Consider the following 25,299-nt stretch of genomic DNA (forward strand, 5'->3'; position numbering starts at 1 on the left):
TAGAAAATAACTTTCTCTAAAATGTTACTAATATATTAATGTTAATAGTAAAAACCTTGGTGAACTTTATGTTCAAAATACATCATGAGTTTTCAAAATACGGAGCAGTTCAAAGGTCTGATTTGATGACTGTTGAAAGAGATTCCTCACTACCTCACAAAGATCCCTTGCTTCATATGGAAGAATCGCATTATTGTTTCTGCTCATGACATTATGCTCATTGTCTAATCCTGTCTGCTAAAGTTACATTGTAATTCAGCTGGGGCGCCTGGGTGGTGCAGTCAGTTAGGCCCCTGACTCTTGGTTTTGGCTTGGGTGGTGAGATGGAGCCCCGTGTTGGGCTCTGCGCTCAGTGTGGAGTCTGCTTGGGATTCTCCCTCTCTCTCTGTCCTTCCCGCTCATTCTCTCTCTCTCTCGAATAAACAAATAAGTATTAAAATAATTTAGCTGATGGACCCCTGGCTGGCTCACTCAGAAGAGTGTGCACTTCTTGATCTTGGAGCTATGTGTTTGAGCCCCTCAGGTGTAGAGAATAAATAAATAAATACTTAAGAAAACGAAATCAGCTGATAAATTTACATCAGTCATGTCAATTTGTCACTCTTACAAACCAATTAGAAAGTGACTTTTTTTTTTTTTAAGATTTTATTTATTTGAGAGAGAGAGCATGAGCAGGGGGAGGGGCAGAGGGAGAAGCAGACTGTTGAACAGGGAGCCTGACATGGAGCTCGATCCCAGGACGCTGGGACTATGACCTGAGCTGAAGGCAGGCACTTAACCGACTTCGCCACCCAGGAGCCCCAGAAAGTGATATTTTTAATATTTTTAACAAATAGGTTCCAAGTGCATTGAAATTGTTTGAAAGATTTTAAAGGTTAGAAAATTTTATTTTTATTGTGTTAAGTGCAGTAAAACCACAGCAAACCTCTGAGGGGTATAAAAGCTTTTCATGATAACTCCCCATTTCACTTTATAAGGAGTATTAAGATCCTATCCCAGGAGGATCCGTGAACCCACTTAAACAGGCTGTATAATCTTCAGGCCTGAGAGAGGGCATCAGGGATGTAGGTATTACATTGAAATGGAAAAATATAAAAACTCTGAGTAAAATGAGAAATAGGACTTGTCTTTACTTTCTTCCCCCGGTGGCTAGCGTCACACACCCTTCAGATCCACCGCCAGATAGACCATCCTGGGTCTGAGTCTCAGCTCCACCCCCTCGAGGTGTGATGGTGGGCAAGTTATATAGTGTCCCCCAGCCTCAGTTTCTTTGTCTGCGGTGTCAGCCGTGGCACCCACCGTACAGCTCTGTGAGACGGGATGTGTGTGAAGTATTTGCCACGTGCTCTGTCGCGGGCGTTGCTGGAATTGTTAATGGGATTCACACAGCAGCCTTAGGAAGAAGGCAAAGCAAGTTTTCCCCCAAGTGAAACAATAAAACGGGCTCAGAGAAGTGCCGCGGTCTGTTGTGGATTCTGCTGCTACCATCGGATCCTGGGGCTTACTGCTTGGCCCCAGGACACCAGCATGCTGCAGTTTTAAGTGTTGTTGTTTTGTTTTGTTTTGTTTTAAAGATTTTATTTATTTACTTGACAGAGAGAGAGCACAAGCAGGGAGAGAGGCAGAGGGAAAAGCAGGCTTCCCGCTGAGCAGGGAGCCCGATGCAGGGCTCGATCCCAGGACCCTGGGACCATGACCTGAGCCGAAGGCAGACGCTTAACTGATGGAGCCACCCAGGCGCCCCGGTTTTAAGTTTTTTATGGAACTGTGATAAACATTTAGAAAAGTACACATATTTCTAACGGTACCTGTGGCTCGCTTTTCATACACTGAACACACTTGTGCAGCCAGCGGCCAGATCAAGAAACAGGGCATTAGAGTGCCCCGGGAGTCCCCTTGTGATCTTTCCAGTCACTATCCCTGCAGAGATGATCACTCTCCTGTTTTTATCAGATGTAAATGAAAAGGCAGGTCTTTGAGCCTCAGCCTCTGCACGTGCTGTTCCCTCGCACGGACCTTTGTAACCTGGTAAGCTCTGGAGCTTTTAAAATTCTCCTCTGTGCAGCCTCACCCCTTGCTGACAAAATAAAATTCTCCTCCACTGAGCAGCTTCACCTTACGTGTCGCTCTTACTGCAAGCGCCATACTGAACTGTCACTGCACACACGTCTAGTGACTAGAAGCTCCTTGAGAGTGTGTCCTTCTGTGCCTGGCACAGATTATGGAACTAAACTGAAAACCCAGGACTTTCACATTTTCCATATCTGTGTACCTGAATATTGCATTTCAGGTCGTTTTAATTTCAGTAAATACATTTCGACGTAGGAAATGCTGTGAGAATTTTCTCGTGGCAAGACACAGGCTAGCAAGGAGTAAAGGCCCATTTTCCTCAGCATCTAAAATCCAGGGGCTCTAAAAACCAGTAACCCGAGCCGTGTGTCTTCTGTGGAAGCCCCTCTGTCCTGCTGCCACGCCCCAGTTAGCAGGCATCCTCCCTGCCCCTGACGGCCTAGTAGAGACATCTCGGGGGGTTAGAGGGGAGTACAGAAGAATTACACAAGAGACGCAGTCGCTCTTCCTCAGGGCTCCGTACTCCTTTCTGTGAAACCTGGCTTCAGTTGATGTAACTCAAGTGTAACTTCTCTTTGAAAAATTACAGATCATTGAATACGAAAAAAAGCAAACCCTGGGACAAAATGATACTGGATTCAGTTGTGATGGGACTGCTAACACATTCAGGGTCATGTTCAAAGAGCCTATAGAGATCCTGCCCAACGTGTGCTACACGGCATGTGCGACACTCAAAGTAAGTCTTCCAGAATGTTCCACAGGGTGAACTGGGGGGTTTCCTCTTGCATGTTACAGAGTGGTTTTCCATAGAAGCTGAGAGTCCCTGACGATAAAGCCTTTAGGAAGAGGGGAAAGAAGGAAGCTGGGAGTTAAAGTACTCTCCACTGGAGAAGCTTATGTGTAATTAAGTTTAAGATATATCAAATAGCTTCTCAGCACAGCTCGCAAGAAGTAGCCCTTTGCTTGAGTAGGAGTTTGAATGTTTGACAGAAGATAAAATAATTATTTTCTTAAAACCATTTCACTGTTGTCTAAAAGCGGACTTCTACATTCAGTATTTTTAATCATTAACTGGCTTTGTAGCAAAAACTTCATTTTTCATGAAATGGTTTAACATAAAGTTTCATATAAGAACTATAATGAAATATAATAGATTGTTAATCTAATTAAAACACCACATTAAATTGAGTGCTTATTAAATGAGAATTACTAATGAACCTTTTGTTCTCATTTAGGGTCCAGATTCCCACTATGGCACAAAAGGATTGAAGAAAGTCGTGCATGAGACACCTACTGCTAGCAAGACTGTTTTTTTCTTTTTCAGTTCCCCTGGCAATAATAATGGCACTTCAATAGAAGATGGACAAATACCAGAAATAATATTTTATACATAATTCAACATTCTGATACATCTTGGCTAAATAGTACCATACCATCTAGTCTCAAAGGCATAAAAAACTGGCCACAAAAAATAGTTTGAGTGTCATGAATATTTAAAATTTTAAGATAAGAAACATTTTAGTTTCTTAGAGGAGATGAAGAATGTTGATTTAAATCTCTGCATGGTTTAAAAGCAGATTTTCCATTTTCTTATAACCTTAGGGGAAAAGAGAACTGGGCGTAACTATTTAAAAAAACAAAACAAAGCTCAGGTCTTTCAGCTTTATCTTGTATAATTTCATAGATCAGCTGACTCCTGGTCTTTCCACAGTTTTATAGAAAGATTCTTGTTTCAGACAGCTGGTTTTGTTGTTGATGTTGTTTTAACTGTTGTGAAGGTTAGATGAGTTGGACTTACAGGCTTATCTATTCTGAAGGTTACATGAGATGGGATGGGTCAGTATTCCTAAAGAATTCCCATTAATTCACATAACTAATTTCAGAAAATTAAGAAAACTGACCTTATATTTGGAGTTTTGAAGTATCTGGTTGTTAGCATTCAGAATAGTGCTAGAAGTAGGCCTAATAAATGCCCAAGAACATTCTCAATGTATTTACAAAAAAGGATATTTTATAATAGTATATAGTCGTGTTACGTAGTACAGTTTTAAACTATAGATGGAGTTTGTACAGATTCACAATAATGTGACATAAACAGAGGATCTAAAGGTAGAGTCTAAGACTGGATTCTTTATCACTGAACTGCACCATTGTCCTCGTGTGTCTGTGTGGGGGATGCTCCTGAGAATGCCCGAGATTGAGATGGCGCTGCTGGTGGCGACCGGCCAACCAGCGTCAGTTCCCCATTGGGGCGATAATCTTACATAACAAGAAACTGAATAAAATACTGACCTTTCTAACAACTACTTTGAAATTTTAAAGAGAACCAACAGAATCACTCCTGAAAAGTATACTTACTGTCACCTACACAGTTCTACCCAAGAAGTAAGATACGTTTCATATTTATGACCTCACTCATGTCACAGGTACAGCTGTATTAGGAGGGGATAGGAAGTATACCTGGTAGAGTAACATTTGTATACTTTTTTATAAAGCAAAATTTTTATATAAATAACATTCTCTTTTTCCCTCAAAAGTGATTATCTTGTTAAAAAAAGCTTATGTGTAATTAAGTTTAAGATCTATCAAATAGTTTTGGAAGATGGTTAAAAATCACAGTTCTTTTAAGTAACAACTTAAAAAGAATTGAGGTTTTCTAAATAATAGTAATTAGGACAAAAATTTTTCATCTAAAATAGCACTTCATTTTATATTTTTAAGAAGGTAGTGAGGTGTGTTGGTGGCGGAGGTCTCAAAATTGCTGAAGAAGGGACATTTTTCTATCTCTGGTATCTTATGGATGTAAACCTCAGTTAACTGGAATATCTATGAAATGTATGTGGTTCTGGTTAACTAAAGATTAACCAGCAAATACCCTGTAGTAACCGTTATGGAAAGTACTTCTACCTTGCAAAGTATAGTATGCCCTGGGTAAGTAAGTTAATGTTTTTTTGACATTTGAGGCATTTCAAATGCTTTTCAAGTATGTTGTACTGAACAGTGATTGTAACTGAAGGTAGCTATAGAAGGGCTAAGAAACGGAACTGTTCACTGATCCGGGACATCCCCTGGAATTTTTAAAAAAATAAATATTATCCTTTTACTTTTTTGTTATTTGTCTTTTTTTTCCCCCCTGGAAGTTGAATATAAGACACTGTTTTGGGACAAGGATCCTAGTTAATTGAGGTTTAACCTTATTTTTAATTTATGGAAGTAATGCAACACAAAATAAGAGTGCCTCGCTGCTGCCTTAGCAGTAATCACTCCTGCCGTCTATCTGCTGCTTCGTCCTTTTTTGTGGCCTCCGGTGTTTCTCCCTTGTTCTAATCTCAGGAGGTGGGAGCATGAAGACTCCTCTCGTTATTTACTCTGTTAGGGTCGTTTGGTGTTAATAATCGCTACCAGAACGATCGCTGTGTTGCGGGCTCTGCACTAAGTAGCTGACACATTCTCATCTGTGCCTCACATCAGTGTGAGTTAAGTACTGTTCTAAAACCCACTTCACACGCAGAGATTTCATGTTTCTAAAGGTCCGTCGGGGGAGGCAGGATATAAACCCAGGTCTCCCTCCCAAGCTGCAGCTCCTGAATATCCCTGAGATGATGCACTCTCCGCTCTCTGCCCCGCTGCCATCATCCTGGCTCAGGCCACCATCTTCCATCTGAGCCGCAGGTCTCCCCGCCCCTGCTCTGCTGGCCACGCTGCAGCCAGTGATCTTTTCTCCAAGCGCCAGTCCCTTGCTTCTGCCCACCTCCGGTTTCACCTCTTGGCACATCGCACACCAGAGTATCATCTCCTCTCCTTTTACATTGTGGAATCCTCAGCGCCTGGCACAACGGGTGGAATGTGCCCGAGGGCTGAGGCTGCACGACGCTCCACATCCCCCTGTGGGCCGTGGGGAGCAGCGTCCGCACCCGCTGGTGGGCAGCAGGAGCCGGCCGACGCCTGGGCCTGTGCCCGCCTTGCCGCGCGCTGCAGGCCTTTGTTCCCAGGAGGAAAGAAGACCCGCGTAGCACAGCCTGCCTCCCTGGGGTGTGCGGGGCTGTGGTTGGGGGCCGTCGCCGCAGGATTCAAGCCCAGCTCTCCATCCGCGTCTCCCGGGCTACTTTCCAGGATGGGGGGTCGTGCTCCCGCCGGCCGGGAGGGGTCGCCCTGGGGCCGGGCCGGAGACGCGGGCCTGCGGGGCCGCGCCCGCCCGCGTGCGCAGGCGCGGAGCGCTCTTCCGGCGCCGCTTCGCCTCCGCCCGGCTCCCCGGCGGGGATGCTGCGGCGGAGCGGCTGGCTGAGGCGGCTCCCGTCGAGACCCGGGGCCGGAGCCCGTGCCCGGCTCCCCTCAGGCGCCGAGATGCCCAGGAAAGGCGGTGCGACGAACAAGGCCAGTGGCAAGCCCCGTGGCAGGGGGCGGGGGAGGCGGGGCAGCGCAGCCGGCGGCTGGCGGCCCCCGGGACCCGGGGCCCCCGCGGCCTTCTGCCGCCCCGCCTCCGTCCGGACGGCGGGGTGCCCGTAGCGCAGCGCCCCCGGCGTCGGGGGCTCGGGGCGGCGCCCTCCCGCGCTGGGCCGCCGGTGCGCAGCCTCTGCGCCCCTGCCGCCGCGCTGCCCGGGCCCTGGACGCGGAGCTGGGCGGCGCTCCCGTCACGGGGGCGGGCCTTGGGTGCCGCCGCCGCGCCTTCCTCTCCCGCAGCACACGCGCTTGCAGCCCGGTTGCGCGCACACGCTTGCCAGCTCGTGCTGCCGGAGGTGCGCGGGTGGGTGAGAGGTGGCCCTGCGCCTGGGCGAGGGCCCGGCCCCCAGGGGGCTGGTCGCGAATTCCCGGCGCAGGAGGCTGACGCTCGGCTGGGCCGATCGGAGGGCCTCGTGCGAGAAGGGGTTCGGGAAGCTCGGGAAGCCTCTCCGGGTGGCCAGAGACTCCTGAGCGCGGCGAGCTCGTCTTCGTTAAAGGCGAAGGGGGTCGGGGGCACGTGCCGTACAGCCTGTAAAGTCGTCGTGTGGGTGTTGTTGTCGTTTTAGGCTAAGAACCAGAGCAAGGAGCCAGAGAGGCCACTTCCTCCCCCGGGTCCTGTGGCGGTTGATCCTAAGGGTGGCGTCACCATAGCCATCCGTGCCAAACCCGGGTCCAAACAAAACGCTGTGACAGGTATATGTGGACGCTGAGCTGGGAGTCATGGGGCGGGGGAAGGGGGTCCCCCTCCGTCCCCCCTTCGCCTTGGTCGGCTCAAAGTGGATCCTGTGCAGTCGGTGTGGTTCTCGAATCTGCCGTGAGAGGCTTCCCCGTTTCCTAGATTCTAATAAGGTGAAGGTGTAAATCCAGTGTCGACGCGAACATACGATATTTAAAGCATACCCAGCTCGATGAAGAAGCCATTGTATATTTTCTCCCTTAAAAATACGGTATTTTAGAAAGGACACGTGTATGTAGCCTAGAATTACTAGTTTGTCCTTATTTCAGAAGTGGAGACATTTTGGTTGAGTTTAATGACCCAAGGAGGAGGAGAAAACCTGGAATCTGAGAGCTCTGGTCTTCAGCTCCTGTGCAAACTTGTTTTAAGTTAAAACAATACAAAACTTTTCTGGGCCCAGTTCTTTTTTCTCTGTGGGATGGAATATTGGACTAAGAGGCTTTCGGGCGATTCCCTGGAGCCCAGAAGGTGCCTCAGGGATCCCTTAGGTGGACACGGCGGGGTGGGGGGCAGCAGGCAGGGCTCCTGAGTAACTGTTTTCATTTATTGTGAATGTTGGGAGTCCAGGGGAACTTGTATGGGGGCAGGTGGCGGGGGCGGTATTCTTGGTGGGAAAAAAGTTTGAGAACCATTCATCTGAAATACTGTGAAGGTCTTTTTCACCTCCAAAGCTGTTTATTCCTTTTCTTTTTACACTTTGAAAACAAGACCTCAGAACTGGGGTGCTGGACGTGGTTTGTGCTAGTGGCCGAGTTAGCTTGGCTGTGTGGGGGCCGCACCCACCATGGCCAGCATTTTCTGAGTAGTCGCTGTGGACAGCCCGCTCTCGGCACACCACGTGTCGCCAAATCTGAGATGCCATCCACTAGAAGGTACGCAAGTATTCTGTGTACCAGCAAGACAAAATCCATGTGAATACTTTCTTTGCCCTCTATTGTGAGACACATCTGGATTTGAAAGGTACTAAAATGCGGACAAAGGCACACCTTAGAATCCCAGTCGATGACAGGACAGGAGGTGGGTTGTTGTGCTACTTTGTGCTTGTGGATTCCGTGGCCACGTCGTTCACATGGGCAAGGTGTAAGTGTGTGAAAATGCCTGCGTAACCCCAGGTGGGGACCAGCTTAAGCTCACTTGCAAACTCCTTTGAGTAAATATTTCTCACTCCAAGTAACTGTGGAGGACTAGGGGCAGGTGCACTTTATAAAGGCTGTATTGACCGGGGAGGCAGGAGCACTCTTCAAAAGCAATGTTCTCTGTCCCGGGATGTCAAAGCATGCATTCAAATTAACTTTGACTTACAACATAGCTTTATAGCCATGTGCCCTTGGGCACATCTGGATTTGTTTCCTCATTTGTCAACTGGAGATCATCATAATGGCATTAATATCTTCTTCATAAAGCTGTAGTGAGGATTGAACACATTAATATTTGTGAAGTCCCTGAAACATGTTTGTGTGCCATCGAATTAGTGTATACAAGTGCTGTGTAAATGTTTAAATGCTGCATTTTAAAAACCAAAAGAGGCATTTCACATGAGCTGAATCTCATTTTCCCAATGACGGAACCGTGAGCTGGCTCGTTCACACCCAGCTCCTGATCCAGTTTCCAGTTGCTTGAGGCCCAGGACACTGCCCAGGACTCTGGGCCCATCTTGGTCCACAGGATGGGGGAAATGTCAGTTTTCTCTGGATTTCTTTCCTGAAATGGCAGAGGCGTATTTATCATGTTTATGTTCCTTCAAGTGTGAGTAGTTTACTCGCTCATTTCTTCATGCAGTAGTTATTGATGGAAAACCCACTCTGTGCCAGGGAAACCCTTTTACAGAGTATCCTCGCTCCTGAGGATATAGTCCGCGCTGATTTCATTGCAGACGTGACAGTGGAAGCTGTGAGCGTGGCCATAGCAGCCCCCCCGTCGGAAGGAGAGGCTAATGCCGAGCTCTGTCGGTACCTCTCCAAGGTCTTGGAGCTCAGGAAGAGTGACGTGGTTTTGGATAAGGTAGGTCTCTCTCCCTGGAAACAGCTTTGATGATTACACAGTCATTATTTTATAAATACGGGTTCTTTCTTTTCCAAGTAATTGAAAAGCTAGGTTTTCTTTTTAAACTCTCGTCCATTTAATCACTAAAATGTGTGAATTCTTTGTAGTCTCCTTCATTCCTACTGCCTTGATCCTTACTCTGACCGTGCTCTGTACATGTATTCCTTAGTTGCCACCATTTCGAGCATTTTCTCCTTTCTACATGTATTCTTGTACCTGCTGTCAGACTGATTTTATCTGTCTTTTCCTTCAAATCGTCACCATACTAACAAATCTGAAAGGGGTCCCTTAGTGAGTCCATCAACGTGTTTCTGGTCCCCCACGTTATCCTGACTCCCGGGAGAAGCTCATTAAGAAGAGAGAGGGCTAGGTGAAGTCATTAATATCATGGGTTTGCTCTGGGGGTGGGTATCAAAATCACCTGGGAATGATGTCTAAAATACACATTCCTGGGCATCACTCAAGACTTTTTTTTTTAAGATTTTATTTATTTATTTGACAGAGAGAGGAGAGACACAGCGAGAGAGGGAACACAAGCAGGGGGAGTGGGAGAGGGAGAAGCAGGCTTCCCGCCGAGCAGGGAGCCTGATGCGGGGCTCGATCCCAGGACCCTGGGATCATGACCTGAGCCGAAGGCAGATGCTTGACAACTGAGCCACCCAGGCGTCCCTCAAGACTTATTGAAATGGAATTTGCAGGAGTGAGACCCAACCATGCTTCTAATGATATACTCTCTAGATCCAGGTTCTAGCTGGCATTCAGAGTCTTTGGTTAATAGGCTGCATCTAAAAATCTCTCCCATCAGACCACTTCCCTTGATGTATCTTCCACCTGTGGCAGGTCATTTCGGATTCTGTCGGTGCGCACGCTCTGACATTGGCGTGAAAGGCACTTCCTGCTCTTCTACCCCGATAGATGACCCTGGCTCAGATTTTACCTTCTTTAAAGGATGTTTCAAAATGAAACCCTTGGCTCAGTTGGTTGTGGCATTAGAGCATTTGCTTTTTTTTTTTTTTTTTTGAATTTTCAGAAATGTGTAACAGAACAGCAGTTCTATATTTGGAATGATTTTTATACAAAGTTTATATAAAATTGCAAATTTGATAATTTAAAAAATAATTTTCACTTTTAATTTAAACCAGGAAGTTACTTAAAAACACGATATTCTACGTCTGGACTCCATTCATTTTGAAATTTTAATGCCAGTTTTTATTATTACAGAAATTGATGTATGAAGGTAAAAACCCTGGAGAGTTGTCAACATTTGTAGTACGGCGGAATCTAGGGATACAGCTGCTGGTTAGACCAGAAACCCAGAGATGAGCGGGAGAACGCGCTAGCTCGGCTGTCGGGAAAGCTGCAGCCCATCAGCGGCAGCCCCGAGGACTCAGCTTTGATGGCCGCAGCTGAGCCCTGCTCTCTCTAATAGCACTAGAATGCTCAGTGAGTCATCCTCACACCATTTTTTCCTTTTGGTCCAGGGTGGTAAATCTCGTGAAAAAGTGGTGAAGCTATTAGTGTCCACAACTGCAGAAGAGATCTTGGAGAAATTAAAGCAGCAAGTTGAAAAAAAATAAAAGCAAGTTATGAGAAGTACATCCTTGAGAAGCTTTTTAATTGCTATTCATGAAGAGGCTGTTAAGTAGGAAAATGTATTTCAGTGCACTGAAGAACATGAAAAAAAAAATTTAAGAACAGGACTCAAAAGAGAAGTAGGAATTTTAAAAGTATTGTATGTTCGATGTAGGTTCTGACATCCAGACAGTTTGGAACATGTTAGTCCGATTTCATTGCATTACAAAATAACAGAACTGGAAGAGATCTTCAAGACGACCTCAGTCGGCCCCTTTCATCCTGTGACGGGGCTTCTGCTATCCAGAAGTTGAGAGTCTTGTTCAGGATCACACCATGCGGGATGGCAGCTAGGACCCAGGGCTCCTGGTTGGATGCAGTTTATCCTGATTGTAAATGAAGATGTTTCCACAGCACTCTAGGGTTCTGAGAATTGCCTTCTCTAGAGTTTACAAGTGACAGAAGAAAACCTGTCACACTGCTTTGTGGTCTTACTTTATATTTTAAAAGGCTTATCTAAATACAAAAATGCTTTTTGTGTCTTTTGAAAACTCTATGGAGCATTTTGTGAAAAAGTAAGAGTAATCAGGACTTGTAATTTACTGTTAATTATTTTGGGGAAGTCACTGAATTTTTGTCCTCATTGGATGGTGCAGTCTTCAAATGTGGTAGTTCTATGAATCTCCAAAGATCCTTAAAAGAAGAGGGCCTGGAAGCTACTTTCAGTATTTGTAAAAGCCTATCAGAAATCATATCTACATTAAAGCTTCAAAAGCTAATAATAAATACCTTGTTTTTCAATATCCAATGCAAGTTATAGTGATTTGGTCAGGTAAATAAGTTCATTACCTTTGCTGATCAGAATCAAAGCAGTTGTGTGCTTTTGTCTAAGTACCTGAGAAAATATATTGGTAGACGAAACGTTTAAAAATACAAAATCCCCAAGAAGGACCAATAATAAAAATTACTGATGATGAAAGAGCTGAGAAATTGCCATCTAGTACAACTCCTATTCTGTTGATAGGAACCAAGGACAAGAAGAGTCACTTGGATTACCCAAGATCCCAGCTAATACTAACGGCAGAACACGAGTTATGCTCAGCTGCCTTCTTCTCGAGGCCATACTGCCTCCAGAAGTGCTTCTGCTGTACCTGGTCTTGGCTTCAGAACTTTTCCTGCTCTTTTCCCATACATTTCAGTGTGTGCTCTGAAGGCATTTTACTTACGGTTTTTTTACATGGATCACTGTTAGGATGCCTTCCTTGACAAGTAACAGAAACCGAACTCTATCTGGCTTACACCATAAAGGGACTTGTTAGTCCAATACCTGGAAAGTCCAGAGGCAGGGTTTACTTAGGGGTCAGTCTGATGCAGCAGCTCAGCGGTGTCATAAGGGACTCTCTTTCCTTCCCCTGCCTCATGCTCGCTAGCAGTGCCAGCTTCATCCTTAGGCCCACTTCCTTCATGGAGGCAAAAAGGCAACAGCTCTAGGCTTCACATCCCCATGCCACTCCCTGCAGCAGGAAAAGAGGCCACTCAGAAGAGCTCTGGTATTTTCCAGAAGCTCTGTTAGCTTCTCCCCACTCCTTTGTGTCTAGGGAATGGGGGGAGAGAACCAGAGAATGTAGGTGGCACCTTTGTAATGTTTAAAGTTCCAAACAACTAAAAGCTCAGACTTCGGGAGGCAGGTTTTCTCTGGGCTATGGGCTGCCAGGTATCCCCCCTCCCCCCCGCCCCAGCCAGGGATTTGTAGTAAGGGATTTGGTTAAGTAGTTCCTTAACTGTAATGCAAAATATAAATTTAAAAACACACTGTGACCCCCCCCATAAATTTTCTAAAATGCATGTGACTAGAGACTAAACATTTTAAGAAGCTAGATTTTCAATTTACATCCAAGAGGTGGCACCATAATTCAACAGCAAAAGCCACACAGAATTTGAGGGGACTGGTAATTCCTTGAAGTGAGCAGTACTAGTCGGAAATGTCTTCTGTGGTGCCTCCCAGTGTCACACACTGATCTTGCTGGTCTTGGAGACATTTCTTAGGCTTATCGCCACATTCCTTGCGATCAGTTCGGGTCAGAGTGTGGTGTTAACTTCCTTGGCTGGGTCCTCAGAAGTCCTAGCTCAGTACCTCAGTGGAGTCAGCATGGCCCCGAGTGTCTCCATTCATTCTGCAGCTTTCAGAAACCCCAATTTAGTTGGTGTTTTTGAAAATGGAACTGGGCTGGGAAATTGGCAAGGAATTCATTTCTAAACACGATGCCAGTTTATTAATTTGAGTGAAGAACACACCTGCCAAATAGATGGGATAGTGGGATCCTCTAGTGAGTATATTCTATTACTTTGGGAAATCCCTTCAAGAAGCCAGTCATCACTTGAAGACTGCTTGGAGAGCTTGGGATCAGAACCAAGGGAATTAGGGGATGGGCAGGGGAGCTCTGACCATCTGAGAGAGACCCATTATATCTTAGCCCGTCTCCTGGGACAACACTGCACACTGACGCTTCCTGGCACAGGAGCTCCCCTTTTCTAGGCTCTGAGAAGACCACCTACTTCTGCCCAGATAGGCTTTCCTATGACAGTCCTTATAATTCAGTTGATAAGGTTCTCAGCATTTTGTAATCCTTTTCTGGCTGTGTGCCACTGGGTCCATCTAGTCCCCTTGATACTAGAGTCTGGGCAGGGGGAACCCCCAAACTTAAGAGACTCCGTGGTCATTTCTACATGAAGCTCCTCCATAAGATGGTTTTACTATCACATTGGCTTTCAAATTGTGTCAGCGCCTTATGTTTCCCTAGGGATACCTTGGGGGGTTGGAGAACTGGAGACTAAGGGAGTGAGTCAAGTCAACAGAACTCCAAGCCTTTAGTCCTCTTCCAAAACTATGCTGTCAGTATGGTAGCTGCTAGGCGCATGTGGTTACTGAGCACTTGAAAGGTGGCTAATCAGATTTTTTTAAAAAAATAAAAGCATCATGGAAGAAAAGGCCATGTTGGAAACAAGAGAGAGGAGGCAACAGAGAATAGGGCACAGAGTTTGGAAGGCAGGATAGAGAAAGGTGAGCAAAGAAAGGAAAATGACAGATCTAGAAGTCCGGCAAAGGGAAGTCAACACAGACATAACTGGGGTCCTGAAAAAGAACCCAAAAAGTGGAACAGAACAAAGATTTCAAGATATAATCAAGAAAATATTGGGAAAAAAAATGATTTTAAGGAATAAAAGGTGCAGCATCCCAGGGGAAACACTGACAAAGAATGGTTGACAGGGAGATAAAACCTAGTAAAGTTCTCTGATTTCAAAAACAAAAACGCTGGTGGCCAACTAGACAAAAAGTTGAAGTCCTAGGAAGGGAGAGGGGAGACATATATATGGACGTTCATATGTTGCTAATGGGAATGTGAAGTGCTACAGTGTTTTAGAAAATGTGGCACTTACTAAAAATACAGGTGTTTTAATCTAATAATCCTACTTTGGAGAATACCTCATAGAATACATAAAAATGCCAAAGAATATAGGCAAAAAAGAGGAAACAATCTAAGTGTCTACCTATAGGAGAATAATCATATCATCAACAGAAAATCCATACCATAGAGTATTAGACTGTTAATTTTTAATCTCTAGTTACTGGAGTCATGTCTATTATGTTGCATGAACAAAGAGTAATACGTGTGTGTGTGTAAATTTATATGTACAATCTCACTTCAGTAAACAGAAAAATATATACGTATATCAAATTTACACATATTTGTGTGGGCATGGTAAAAGAGAACATACACAACAGGCCATAATCGCTGGATGAGTGCAGTGATTGGTGGTGGTTCACTTTTTTATGATGTTTTATTATTTTGTATACACCCCAAACATATATAGTGAAGGAAATTTTAAAATGAGAAAACACTCAAATGAAAAAGCTCTGGCCTTTAGCAATTAGAGAAGCTTTATTCATGTAATTCAGACAAAGGCTGGAGATCCGTTAGGGAGTTAAAGGCACTGGCAGTGGAAAAAAACCATGAGATCATCACATCCTCCCCTACAGCTATCTCAGGAGAAGTCACTGAAACCCAGAGAAAATCTAACTGGTAATTAATACATGGGCTCTGTGTGTCCCTTAGGGACAGGAATGAAAACAACTGAATTAGCCCATCAGCCCGTGGAGACTTTGGTAAAGACTTGTAAGCTGCCTTCCTTGCACCCAGGTCAGCCCAGAGGTACCCCACATCCCACTCTACCTCTGGACGCACACAGCTGACACGGACCTGCAACCTATTGTGTGCCCAGCCCCGTGATGCATACTTTGTGTAAATGCTTTCACTTAATCCTACAAGGGGGCAGTCAGAGTACATGTTAGCAGTTTTGATGGAAGGCCTGTCCTCTTAACTTGCTTCTCCCATACCGTCCTGTAAATCTTAAAATCTGGGGGTTATTATCCACAGCTTATCTCCACTTTCCCAGCCTGAGGGCACTGGTAACCAACTCCTCAGATAAGAGCATTTCTTGGGCACCTAGCAGCCTCCGCAGTGGTACAGGAGCTGAAGCTACTTCAACTGTGGCATGTCCTGATAGCGTGTAGCCCTACTGATGAGCCCCATGCAGCCGGCTTGTTCCATGCTGTTCTCTCCCAGAATGCCCATGGGTTACGGGATCTCTGCTACTGTCCCTATCTTCCTCAAAAGCTGGTCCTAGTAGAGGTCTAGACTTCTGGAAAGGAGGAGATACTTGCTCAAGGCTACCTTGGAGTCCAATGGTATAATCTATTTGAATCTAGTTATTGATTTGGCTCCATAATAATTTACCAGAAGCCAAGCGAAATCTTTGTTCAGATAGTACAGAACCTAGCACAAAGAATATATCTGAATTCTGAAGCAGAAATCTAAAAATTAACGTAACTCCTACTGATGTCAAGAGTATTTACTCCTGTTGGCTTTAATTCATTCTAAATTAAAAGCCAGAGGATTGTAAAAGCACATATTTCTAAATTTATAAACAAACACAGGAATGACACAGAGTGAACTATATAATTGGGTTTTTCACACAGAATTAGCTAAAGTCTATTTAGTACTTCAAAATCCTCATTTATATCTCAAATATGCTCCTGTGGTCAAAATACAAGATACTGAAAGACAAATCCCAAATAAACTTCTCAGTGAATGGTTTGTAATACCTCAATTTGTCTAACATTACCAAAGTAAGCACTTTCACAAGTCATCTTTCAAGCTAACTGAAGTTATTAAATGGTATTACAAGTTGCCATGAGTGGGGAGTATATTCCCTACATTTTCTAATGAAAAAAAAAATTGCCTTTCACTGTAAGCAATAGCACTAAATAAAAGAAGTCAAAGGCCAGGGGCATAGGTTTCCACACACAGCCAAATCTGTGTTTGGGTTGAATGAATCAAAGGGAATAGGTCTAGGAAAAATTTTAAGGTGTTAAAATGTCTTTAGAAACAAGGTGTGGTGCTTTTATTAAAGTTCAGAATTAGTGTTATCAGTAATCTTCAGGGCAAGATATAATTTCCTTCCTTTTTAGTATTCTAAACTTAAAACTGACATTTCAGGGCGCCTGGGTGGCTCAGTTGGTTAAGCGACTGCCTTTGACTCAGGTCATGATCCCAGGGTCCTGGGATCGAGGCCCACATCGGGCTCCCGGCTCAGCGGGGAGCCTGCTTCTCCCTCTGACCCTCTCCTCTCTCATGCTGTTTCTCTCTCGCTCGCTCTCTAATAAATAAATAAATAAAATCTTTAAAAAAAAACAAACAAACTGACATTTCATTACTCTTAATTCTATCATAAAATTCTAGATTTTCCTTCAGGCGAATAAATTACAAAGGGAAAAGTACATCCTGTCTGTTGAGCATTATAAGTAATGCAGCTTTGAAAACCAAAACCATGCTAGAAATCTCACCAGATGTCTTTTTTCTATCTGGTTTCAAGAGTTCAAACTATCCTCAGAGCTGTGACCCATGGTTATGACTCTGGATAACCTCAAATCCTTCTGGCACTCAAGAAAGGAAAAAAAAAAAAAACCCTCTATCTCAAGTCTCCAGCAAGCTGGTCTCAAAAGGATATTAATCTGGTATGTTTCCATAATCAGCATTTGACATTTTAAAATCAGCGTCAATTTCAAACAGCAAATGCTACTAATTTTAGCTCAATATTTACATAAATTTTCTTTGATATTTGAAATTTGTTATATTCTGAAGGACAGAATTTCTTCTTTTGCTAATTCATATACTAATTCACATTAAGAATCACAAATCTTTACTCTCAATAAGTCTCCTGCTCTACCTTATCTTCTATCAGTTACTCTATATCCTTTAGATCAACACTGTGCTTTACCATTTACCAAATACTTCCCTCCCATTGATTCAGCAAACGTTTACATAGCATCAGTTATGTGCCAGTGGGGGGTTTAATGGTCATAAGCTCTAGTTTCTATCTCAAGCTCTTGTATGTTTGGTCACTTATTTTATGATGACCCTGTGAAGAGTGGCAGGGTATTATCCTCATTTTTACAGGTGAGCACATAAGCTCCAGGTTTAACTGATTTTTCTCAAGGTCATACACCTTGTAAGGACAGGACTGGAAGCCAGGACTCCTTACGCTTAATGCTTTGGCTATTGCAACAGACTATCTGAGATTAATTCCATTTGACACTATTTTAATTTTCTTCAGATAATTCTCTGAATTATCCTTAATTTTTTTCATGTTATTTTCTGTCTCTCCCACATGAAGCAGAAACCGTGACTTTTATTTCCTGTTTTAAGCATATAGGGGAGTCTAGTGGTGACTGCTGTTTAAAAAAAGAAAAGAACCACCGCCACATAGGCTCCTCATGCAGAATGCAGAAATAATTCATGTTAAAAGGACTCTTACCATATTTTCAAGCAGGGCTGACACTCAGGCCATCTGTGAATATTTAAATACTACTGGAAAATAACCTCTCCTTTGAGGTTCCTGAACCCCATCCCTCATTCCGACCCTGCGCCATGGACCCATAGGCCTCCCTAATTAGTGCCAGTGGCGGGCACAGCAGAGGGCCTTCAGGATCCTGTTCTAAAGCTGTGGCTTTACTGACCCAGTGAGTCAGTGCCTGTGCTTTGTCAGTTGACAGATGTTCTTCATAACCCATCTGCCTTTAGAGAACATCTTGGGTGCAGTGAGGCCGTTCTGCATTCTCTAGGCTACATATCTGTAGTACCAAGATAAAGATGTAACAGCACTGTGCCTATTGATGCAATTAGAGGGGTACAGGGAAAACCCTTATCTTATTGTTAAAATCTGATTTACATCTGAGTGTGAAGACCCAATTTATTAGATCCTTTCCAGTCAAACAGTTACCTGAAAGGATGGCTCTTCAGGAAGGGGAGTGGAAGGGAGAGTTGGATCCAGAGCATGGAGAAGCAGTGCCTGGAGAAGTCAACCTCAAGGGCCTAGAGTGGAGTGCTAAGAGAGAAGGCAGCAGAAGGCACATTTAGGGAGTTGCCTTTATATTCCTTTTCCCTATGATGAAACTTCTACTCTTAAGCCAAATAAGCCTTTTCAACAGATATAAAGGAAAGAACAATAAAAAACCAAAAGGTTCATCACATTAATGAATGGACTAACTGCCAAAACTTGAGAGAGAAATTGCTTAATCTTGTAAGGAGTTTATTTGAATAAAACCATTGAAATGGCCATTAAAATGATCTGGAATAAACTAATCAGTCTAAAAGGAAGTTACAGCATCACTGTATTTATACAAGAGGAAGCAGCAAAGGTGCACATTCGGAAGTGAATATAACATTGTACAATCAATTCACATTAAATACCATAAAAGTAAGTAGTCAGAATGCAGCATTATATACATACTATTGAAAAGGAAAGGGGAACATTTACAGTTAAACTTTTTTATAACGTGAATTTTGATCAGCTTTGTTTAAGTTAGCAAAAAGCCTCACAGTTTGTAATGAAACGACTGTGTGCCCCAATCTGACCACCACTGAAACTGAGAAGGTCCCTTCCCCAGTTTATGGCTTTATTCTTGACATCCCTCTAAAAAGAGACCAAAGCGATTGTGGAACTGACTCATACCTGGAGTAATGATAAGGTACCACAGACATGACAACAAAAGCCAAAAGAAGCATCTACAATTGTTTTACCTTTAACTGCTGATGTCACGTACAATACGTTACAAGTAAGCATAGTTGTGCATTCAGGAGTTGGCTGTACTAACCTCTGTAAAAATTTAGGAATGAGCACATCTGAGTATATGGATACTTCCTTACCTTACAAAGTCAAATCAAGCATTTTCTAAAATTTTTATTTCTGTGTAAAACAAAGACAGAACCCCATGGAGGTCAAACAAGGAAAACAGACACCAAGTTCAAAGCACTATTAAGTCATGAAACAAAGAAGAATCTGAGGTAGAAGTCAGGCAATATAATCCACAACCTTTTTAGGGGCACACTGAACCATCACATCTCTAGTAAGAGCTCATTTTTTAAAAAAAGTCACAAGTTCCAAAAAGTTAATAATCCACTCTCTGAAATCAGATGTAAAACTATGACCAACAGAAGATACACACAAACTTTTATCATGTTAACAGAGGAAATGGTTTTACTAAAAGATGCTGACGTTTCCATCAGTAGTAACCATAGGGAGGCCGCTGGTTGTAACCATAGTGTCCGTACTGATGGGGGTAGTAAGGTTCTTGTCTGTGCTGCGGGTAATTGTTACCCCAGGATCGTCCATGCCACTGATTGGATCGATTGTCACTTGGCCACCCCCGTCTGCTATCCCTACCTCTAAACTGTCTGTTATCTTGCAACCTACAACAACAAAACAAAAAGATTTTTATACTTCCCTTTTAAAAAACACAAATGACAAATCTATCCTGGTGCATTTTATTTCTCAATCTAATACTCCATAAACGAGAGTAAAAAACATTTTTCTCTGCAGAATGTTATATATAGCACCAGTTATTCAAAACTCTCCTAAGATTTAAATCATTCTTCCAGTATTATACTGGATACACTTTGCAGAGAAATAGGCAGACCACAACACAAAACCCACAACGATGGGATGTTTCTGAATCAAACTGAAATCTATTCGATTGTACAAGAGCAGTATGGTCATTTACTCCTTTTATCTATTTTGAATTATTAAATAGATGAAATTTCCATTGTATAATTTTCTAAAGTAAAACCAAAGACAATGCCTTCTTTATGGAATCTAGCACAGAGTTTTGTAGAAGACTCTAGGTTTGTAAAGTATATTTGCAGAGAAACTAAAATGTTAGTCCACAGGAAGAACATTTTTAAAAAAAACATTAAAACACATACACAATTGAACAGCAAGGAAAAAATACATGGTGCTGACAAAATATTAAAGCAAATATTTACCAGCCACTCACTGTGTGCAGGCAGTGACCAGGCACGAGGTATGCCATACTGAACAGGGACACTGGTCCCTGCCCTCTCTGGCCTTATGGGCGCACGGAGTAAAGCTGTCCTCTCCCACATCAGCCACATGCATGTCTCCTGAAGCAATACATACCGACTGCCTCTATTTCTCTGGTTCCCACTGGCTCTGCTATTCCATTCCTCAACGATTGGAGGGGACTCAGGAGGGCGTTTCAGGTATTCCTGGTACTCCTTGTCATCTTCTGTGAATCTACTGGCAAACATCTCTTCAAAATTGGGAACAGCTTCAGAAGTGTCTGTCATCCTGAAATTCTGTACAGTTTTTAATATGTTTCTATGAGAATTTTTTTAAAAAAATGCTGTCTCACCAAACAGTGAAAACCCAAGAAATGAACAATTTTAGGCAAGGTACTTGTAAAAGTCTTTGTATACTTTTAAACTTAAGATGGTTTTAGACATTCAGCTCAGTATTTCTTGATTTCTGTACCATAGGCATTGTGTTAACTGGCGCCTGGGATACAAAGATGAATAATATATCATGGTCTCTACCCCGCAAAGAGCTCTCAGTCTAGTGTAAGAGACAGACATGGTGTAAATACAAAGAGAGGAACAGTGAATGTCAAGAAACAAAGCTGGAAAAATGGGCAGGGACCAAACTGAAAAACTGTGTTCAAGGCAAACAACTTTGCACTCATTCTGGTAGGAAAGGGGGAGTCTTAGGAACCTAAGTGGTTTAAGCAGGGAAGCCTCTGGGGCAAACTGACTATTTAGAAGGACCACTTTGCTAACAGGGTAGAGAAGAGATTAGTGAGGACAGACCAAAGGCAGATTACTGCAAGCCTAGAGGGATCAATCTGAGGCAGCAACTGTGAGCGCAGTTTGTTAAGAATTCCAGGAGAAATTAACCACTAACTAGATGTTGGGAGAAGAGGGGGGAATAAAGGATAACTTCCAGGCTTCTAGCCAAATGACTGGATGGGCTGTGGTGCCATAGGAACCACAGGAAAAAGGGTGGGTGAGGATACGGAGTTTGAAGTTAGTTATGGTATGTACATCCACATGGAGAGTCAGCTCCCAGTTATCTATGTGGGACTGAGAACTAGGGTGATGATAAATACGGGAGACATCAGCAATTTTGATGGTGGTTAATGCTGTGAGAGTGGATGAGATTCCTCAGGAAGACGGTGGAATAAGAAGAGTATCAAGGAACAGAATCCTGGAGAACACGGACCTATAAGGAAGTTGGAGATAAAGAAGGGATCAGAGGGGGACACACACAGATAAGAACCAGAACAGCTTCTCACAGAAGGCAAGAATAGAGTGAATGGTTCTCAGTGTTGAATGGCACAATGATAGAACCAAGAAGAGAAAATTAATTGGATTTAGCCATTAGGAGGTGATTATGTTAGAGTACTAGGAATTGAAGCAGGACTGCTGTTAATATATTGAGAATTGGAAGCTAAGGAACTAGAAATCAACACGGATTACACACCAAGCTTTCAAGAAACTTCACTGAACACAAGAGAAATAAGGGCAGTAGCGAAGGGGTTACTAGAAGATTACCTCCAGTTTTTCCCAGGACAGTGTCCCTGAGGCTGTTTATAGGAAAAGAAAACCAATAAAAAAGAGAAACTGAAAATACAGGAGAGACACGAAAATGGAAAGGCAAATAAGCATTTAAATGAACAGGTACTCAAGTCTAGGGTACTTTATAAAGGCTTATTCTGTGACAAAATGAAAAATACGATAGGTACTATCTAACAGCTAAAAAAAACCTGAAACTTTTTATCAGCTGGGTTCCCCGGGCCAAGTATGGATTAATTCAAGTAATATTTCTGCACCCACATTTTCAGAGAGCCCTCTACCTCTGAGAAAAGATTTGGCTTAGGCTACAAGAGGCCTCATCTTTGGAAGTCAGGGGACCAAGAGTTCACTTCCTTTAATCTTTATCCAAGACCTGGAAGCCCAATCAGTATTCTGTAGGCAGCCCCCACTTCCCAGTCTTCCTTGGCCAAGCAGGGGTCAGTACTACCTCTCTTGCCTTCCCTAACCCCAACTTCATCTTTCTACTCTTTGCCTCAAGACTCCTTTTTTTTTTAAAGATTTTATTTATTTATTTGAGACAGAGAGAATGAGAGAGAGAGAGCACATGAGAGGGGGGAGGGTCAGAGGGAGAAGCAGACTCCCCGCCGAGCAGGGAGCCCGATGCGGGACTCGATCCAGGGACTCCAGGACCATGACCTGAGCCGAAGGCAGTCGCTTAACCAACTGAGCCACCCAGGCGCCCTGCCTCAAGACTCCTAAAACCTGTTCTGTGATTTGGGATGTAGGTGACATGCTCAAACTTTAAAACCGAGTCTCTCCCTCTTGCCTGACATCCTAAAATTATTTTTCTTCCTGTATTACTTCAACTTGCAATAAAAGCCTTTGACAAAGACACGTGATGGTGGAAGAGGGCTTCTTCATTAGTTTGCTTTTCCTCCAAATCCCTCAAAACTTACGCCCGTATTTATACTACTGCCCTTATCCCAACAAAATGAAACCAAGACTACTGTGTGGATGCGGGAAGCAATACCCAGACGTTTTCTCGGTCAGGCTACTGCTCTCCTCGACTTTCAGTGTGTCTGGGATTGGCAAACTGATGTCAACCCTCAAGTCCAAGGGATGGTTGGTAGTAAGTTCAGCTACGGAAAACCGTGCCTGGATTTCTAGAGGAATCACAGAAATCTCCAGAAGAACGACCCACATCCCACCAGACGGGAAGTAGAAGTCCCAAGGCAAGTAAAAGTGCTACTCCCACGACCCCCTCCCACAAGCGAACAAGTGTCTTTATCAGCAGTCGTGAGAATGGGATTTCAATAGCATTCTGATGGATCCGAGCCTCACTCACCCAGCAGCCTGAGGCAGCTGCGGTGTTTAATGTTACGTTGTTTCGATCTGTGGGAGGGAAAAACCACCGCTTGATTCCCTCCGAGGAAACCCTCAAAAGGTGTTGGGGGAGGGGCTGGTCACAAGCGCCCCGCTGGGCCTCCGGAACCAGTGCGCTAGTCCGAGCACGAATGAGGACAAGCCCGTTCTCTTCGTGGAAGAAGGGGTCAGCCCTTGACTCGTCCTCCAGCACCACTAGGTTCTTCGCAAGTAACACCACACGCAACTCCGGTGCCGGCGACTGGCGCCGACACGACTGCCCGCACTGGGCCTTCGTGCCCGGGAGACGGACCGAGGCCGCCACCAGGGCCCGGCGGGGCTTGCCCACCACGGCTCGGGCAGGTCGGCTCCCTGCCGGGGCACCTCAGCGCCCCAGGCGCGACTGCCGGTGGAGGCCGAGCGAGGGGGTGCCCGCTCCGTGCGGCCCCTCGCTCGGCCCGCCCGGCTCCCGCTCCGCGTGGCCCCCCCACCGGGCGACAGGCCAGCCGAGGGCCGCGGCCACCCGGTCGGGCCGCACCCCGCCCGCCGCACCCGCAGGAACACCCACCTCCGGCCCTCACCGCGGCTAAAGGATCTCCCACCACCCAGCTCTCCGAGGTAACCGAGCCACTGCAGCGGCGAGCGGACGTTCGCCTGACTTCCGCTTCCGGCGGGCAGGCGCGGGGCGGGCCTGCCAGGGATCGCGAGATCGCGGGCCCGCCGTGCGGGTTCGTGCGGGTCGCTCGGGCGGCGCGCCCTCGGCCCGCGCTCCCCGGGCGGGACACGATGTCGCTGTGTGTGTGAAGTGCCCCCCTGGCTGCGCGCCGGTGACGGGTGGGGACGGGCGTCCAGGAAACAGGCGGGGCGGGGCGGGGCCGTGGAAGGCCACTTCCGGCGCGGCGAGGGCCGCCGTGGGCGGGGCACGAGCGCAGGGCCTCCGCGGTGCCCCCCCCTCACCCCGTCCGTAGTCCGTTCCTTGCCCGCTTTTGCCGAAGCACCCCCCCCCGCACCCGCTGAAGTCGTCAGCGCGCTGCTGCCTCCAAGCGCCTCGCCCGGTCCTTCTCGGGGGTTCTGCGGTTGCAGCAGCGCGGGGTTTCCAGACGGAACTCGGCCCCCGCGCCCCAACGGCTTTCCGGACGGTGCACCCCCTTTTGTTAGCACGACCACCGGTTTCCGCTTGGAAACTTGGATGTCCACAATTGACGCCTTTTTTTTCTCCCTTCACTGACTTCGTCGGTTGACGAGTTCTGTCGGTTCTACCTCTGCAGAAGTTCCGGCGTCCATCCACCCTCCTCACGCACTGCGTCCGCTCGAAGTTCTCATGAGCCCCCCCCGAGCAGGGTACAGGCCCTGCTTTTCTCTTAGGTACCCTTCCTTCGGCAGCCCTCGCCTGCCGGCCCAGCTGACAGCTGCTCAGTCGCTTTAAACGCAGCCGTGATCGAAAACCTTCACTGGCTCCCTGTTGCCAGTAGGTTAAAGGCCAGACTTATTAACTTGAATTCAAAACCCTAACTTTATTTTCTGCTGTTCCCTTTTCGTTCTCCCTTGCCCGTGGCAAACCAGACCGTGTGAAGCACGTCCTGCGTGGATTGCCCGTTACCTTTCGAAAGACTGCTCCTGTCTCTTTCTCTTTGGAATGCCCTTCCCTCCCCATCTTCTTAGGATGTCGGGACTCTGTCCATTCTTTAAAGCCAGGTCAAGTGACTTCATCTAGAAATAAATTTTCTTTCCCACTGAATGTCCATCCTACTTTCTGGACCATTCTTCATGCATTCATTCAGGTAGTACCACTTTCTAATTTTGAGCTAAAATTGTGTACAACTCTTTCCCTTACTAGACTGTAAATAGACCTTTGTCATTTCTGCATCCTGGAATGTGTAGTGTTGGGCTTTGCACTCAATAAAGGTGGAATAAATGTGGAACTGTGAACATTCCAAGCCATGTTTAGAAACACCAAGCCAGCAAAAGTGAACAGGACAGTATGAATGAGGAGCTCTGGTAGTCTCCGGGTCGGATAGTAGAGGTAAGCGGGGAAAGAGCAAGGTTACAATAATTTGAGTAACTCCTTTGTAACAGAGTGGATGGTGGGAGGAAAGGATTAGGAGGAATCAGGGAAGACTCCACCCC

At 45.2% G+C, this 25,299-nt stretch overlaps 3 protein-coding genes across 7 annotated transcripts in view; 2 read left to right on the forward strand and 1 right to left on the reverse strand.

Annotated features, from left to right (window-relative positions):
- Positions 1–5,173, forward strand: part of BTBD1 (BTB domain containing 1) — a 44,315-nt gene extending 39,142 nt beyond the window's left edge. Inside the window, exons 7-8 of one of the 2 annotated variants that reach the window (XM_045899312.3) lie at positions 2,660–2,806; positions 3,306–5,173. In XM_045899312.3, the coding sequence (XP_045755268.1) occupies positions 2,660–2,806; positions 3,306–3,464 (306 nt within the window). In that variant the 3' untranslated portion in view covers positions 3,465–5,173. Of the gene's footprint in view, positions 1–2,659; positions 2,807–3,305 lie in introns of those variants that run through there. The other variant, XM_064569818.1, reaches the window with a different exon arrangement.
- Positions 5,174–6,281: 1,108 nt separating this feature from the next.
- On the forward strand, positions 6,282–11,669 carry CUNH15orf40 (chromosome unknown C15orf40 homolog). Of its 2 annotated transcripts, none has more exons than XM_045899314.3 (4): positions 6,282–6,444; positions 7,077–7,203; positions 9,120–9,247; positions 10,511–11,669. In XM_045899314.3, exons 1-4 carry the CDS (start codon positions 6,331–6,333, stop codon positions 10,610–10,612), a joined length of 471 nt encoding a protein of 156 aa, XP_045755270.1. In that variant the 5' UTR covers positions 6,282–6,330; the 3' UTR covers positions 10,613–11,669. The 2 variants fall into 2 exon arrangements, with proteins under 2 accessions (XP_045755270.1, XP_045755272.1); XM_045899316.3 differs by having other exon boundaries at positions 6,285–6,444; positions 10,771–11,669.
- A 6,907-nt stretch (positions 11,670–18,576) lies between these two features.
- Positions 18,577–23,886, reverse strand: RAMAC (RNA guanine-7 methyltransferase activating subunit). 3 transcript variants are annotated; one of them, XM_045871139.3, is made up of 4 exons: positions 23,741–23,830; positions 23,156–23,202; positions 20,399–20,577; positions 18,577–19,671 (listed from the first exon to the last, which is right to left on the reverse strand). In XM_045871139.3, the coding sequence occupies exons 3-4, from the start codon at positions 20,566–20,568 to the stop codon at positions 19,485–19,487; spliced, it is 357 nt and encodes a 118-aa protein (XP_045727095.1). In that variant the 5' UTR covers positions 20,569–20,577; positions 23,156–23,202; positions 23,741–23,830; the 3' UTR covers positions 18,577–19,484. The 3 variants fall into 3 exon arrangements, with proteins under 3 accessions (XP_045727095.1, XP_064425889.1, XP_045727094.1); XM_064569819.1 differs by lacking the exon at positions 23,156–23,202 and having other exon boundaries at positions 23,754–23,886; XM_045871138.3 differs by lacking the exon at positions 23,156–23,202 and having other exon boundaries at positions 23,741–23,879.
- Positions 23,887–25,299: the final 1,413 nt, after the last annotated feature.

Source organism: Mirounga angustirostris, unplaced genomic scaffold (assembly GCF_029215605.1).
Source record: "Mirounga angustirostris isolate CCGP_5_RB_7025 unplaced genomic scaffold, mMirAng1.0.hap1 SCAF_9, whole genome shotgun sequence".
In the NCBI taxonomy this organism is placed as follows: domain Eukaryota; kingdom Metazoa; phylum Chordata; class Mammalia; order Carnivora; family Phocidae; genus Mirounga; species Mirounga angustirostris.

Bases quoted from the DNA above. Each gene is read 5' to 3' on its own strand.
- CUNH15orf40 (XM_045899314.3), top strand. From the start codon at position 6,331: ATGCTGCGGCGGAGCGGCTGGCTGAGGCGGCTCCCGTCGAGACCCGGG. The intron at 6,445-7,076 runs GCCAGTGGCAAG...TTGTCGTTTTAG, and splicing joins AAGGCGGTGCGACGAACAAG to GCTAAGAACCAGAGCAAGGA. The intron at 9,248-10,510 runs GTAGGTCTCTCT...TTATTATTACAG, and splicing joins GTGACGTGGTTTTGGATAAG to AAATTGATGTATGAAGGTAA.
- RAMAC (XM_064569819.1), bottom strand. From the start codon at position 20,568: ATGACAGACACTTCTGAAGCTGTTCCCAATTTTGAAGAGATGTTTGCC. The intron at 19,672-20,398 runs GTATGTATTGCT...TTGTTGTTGTAG, and splicing joins CAGAGAAATAGAGGCAGTCG to GTTGCAAGATAACAGACAGT.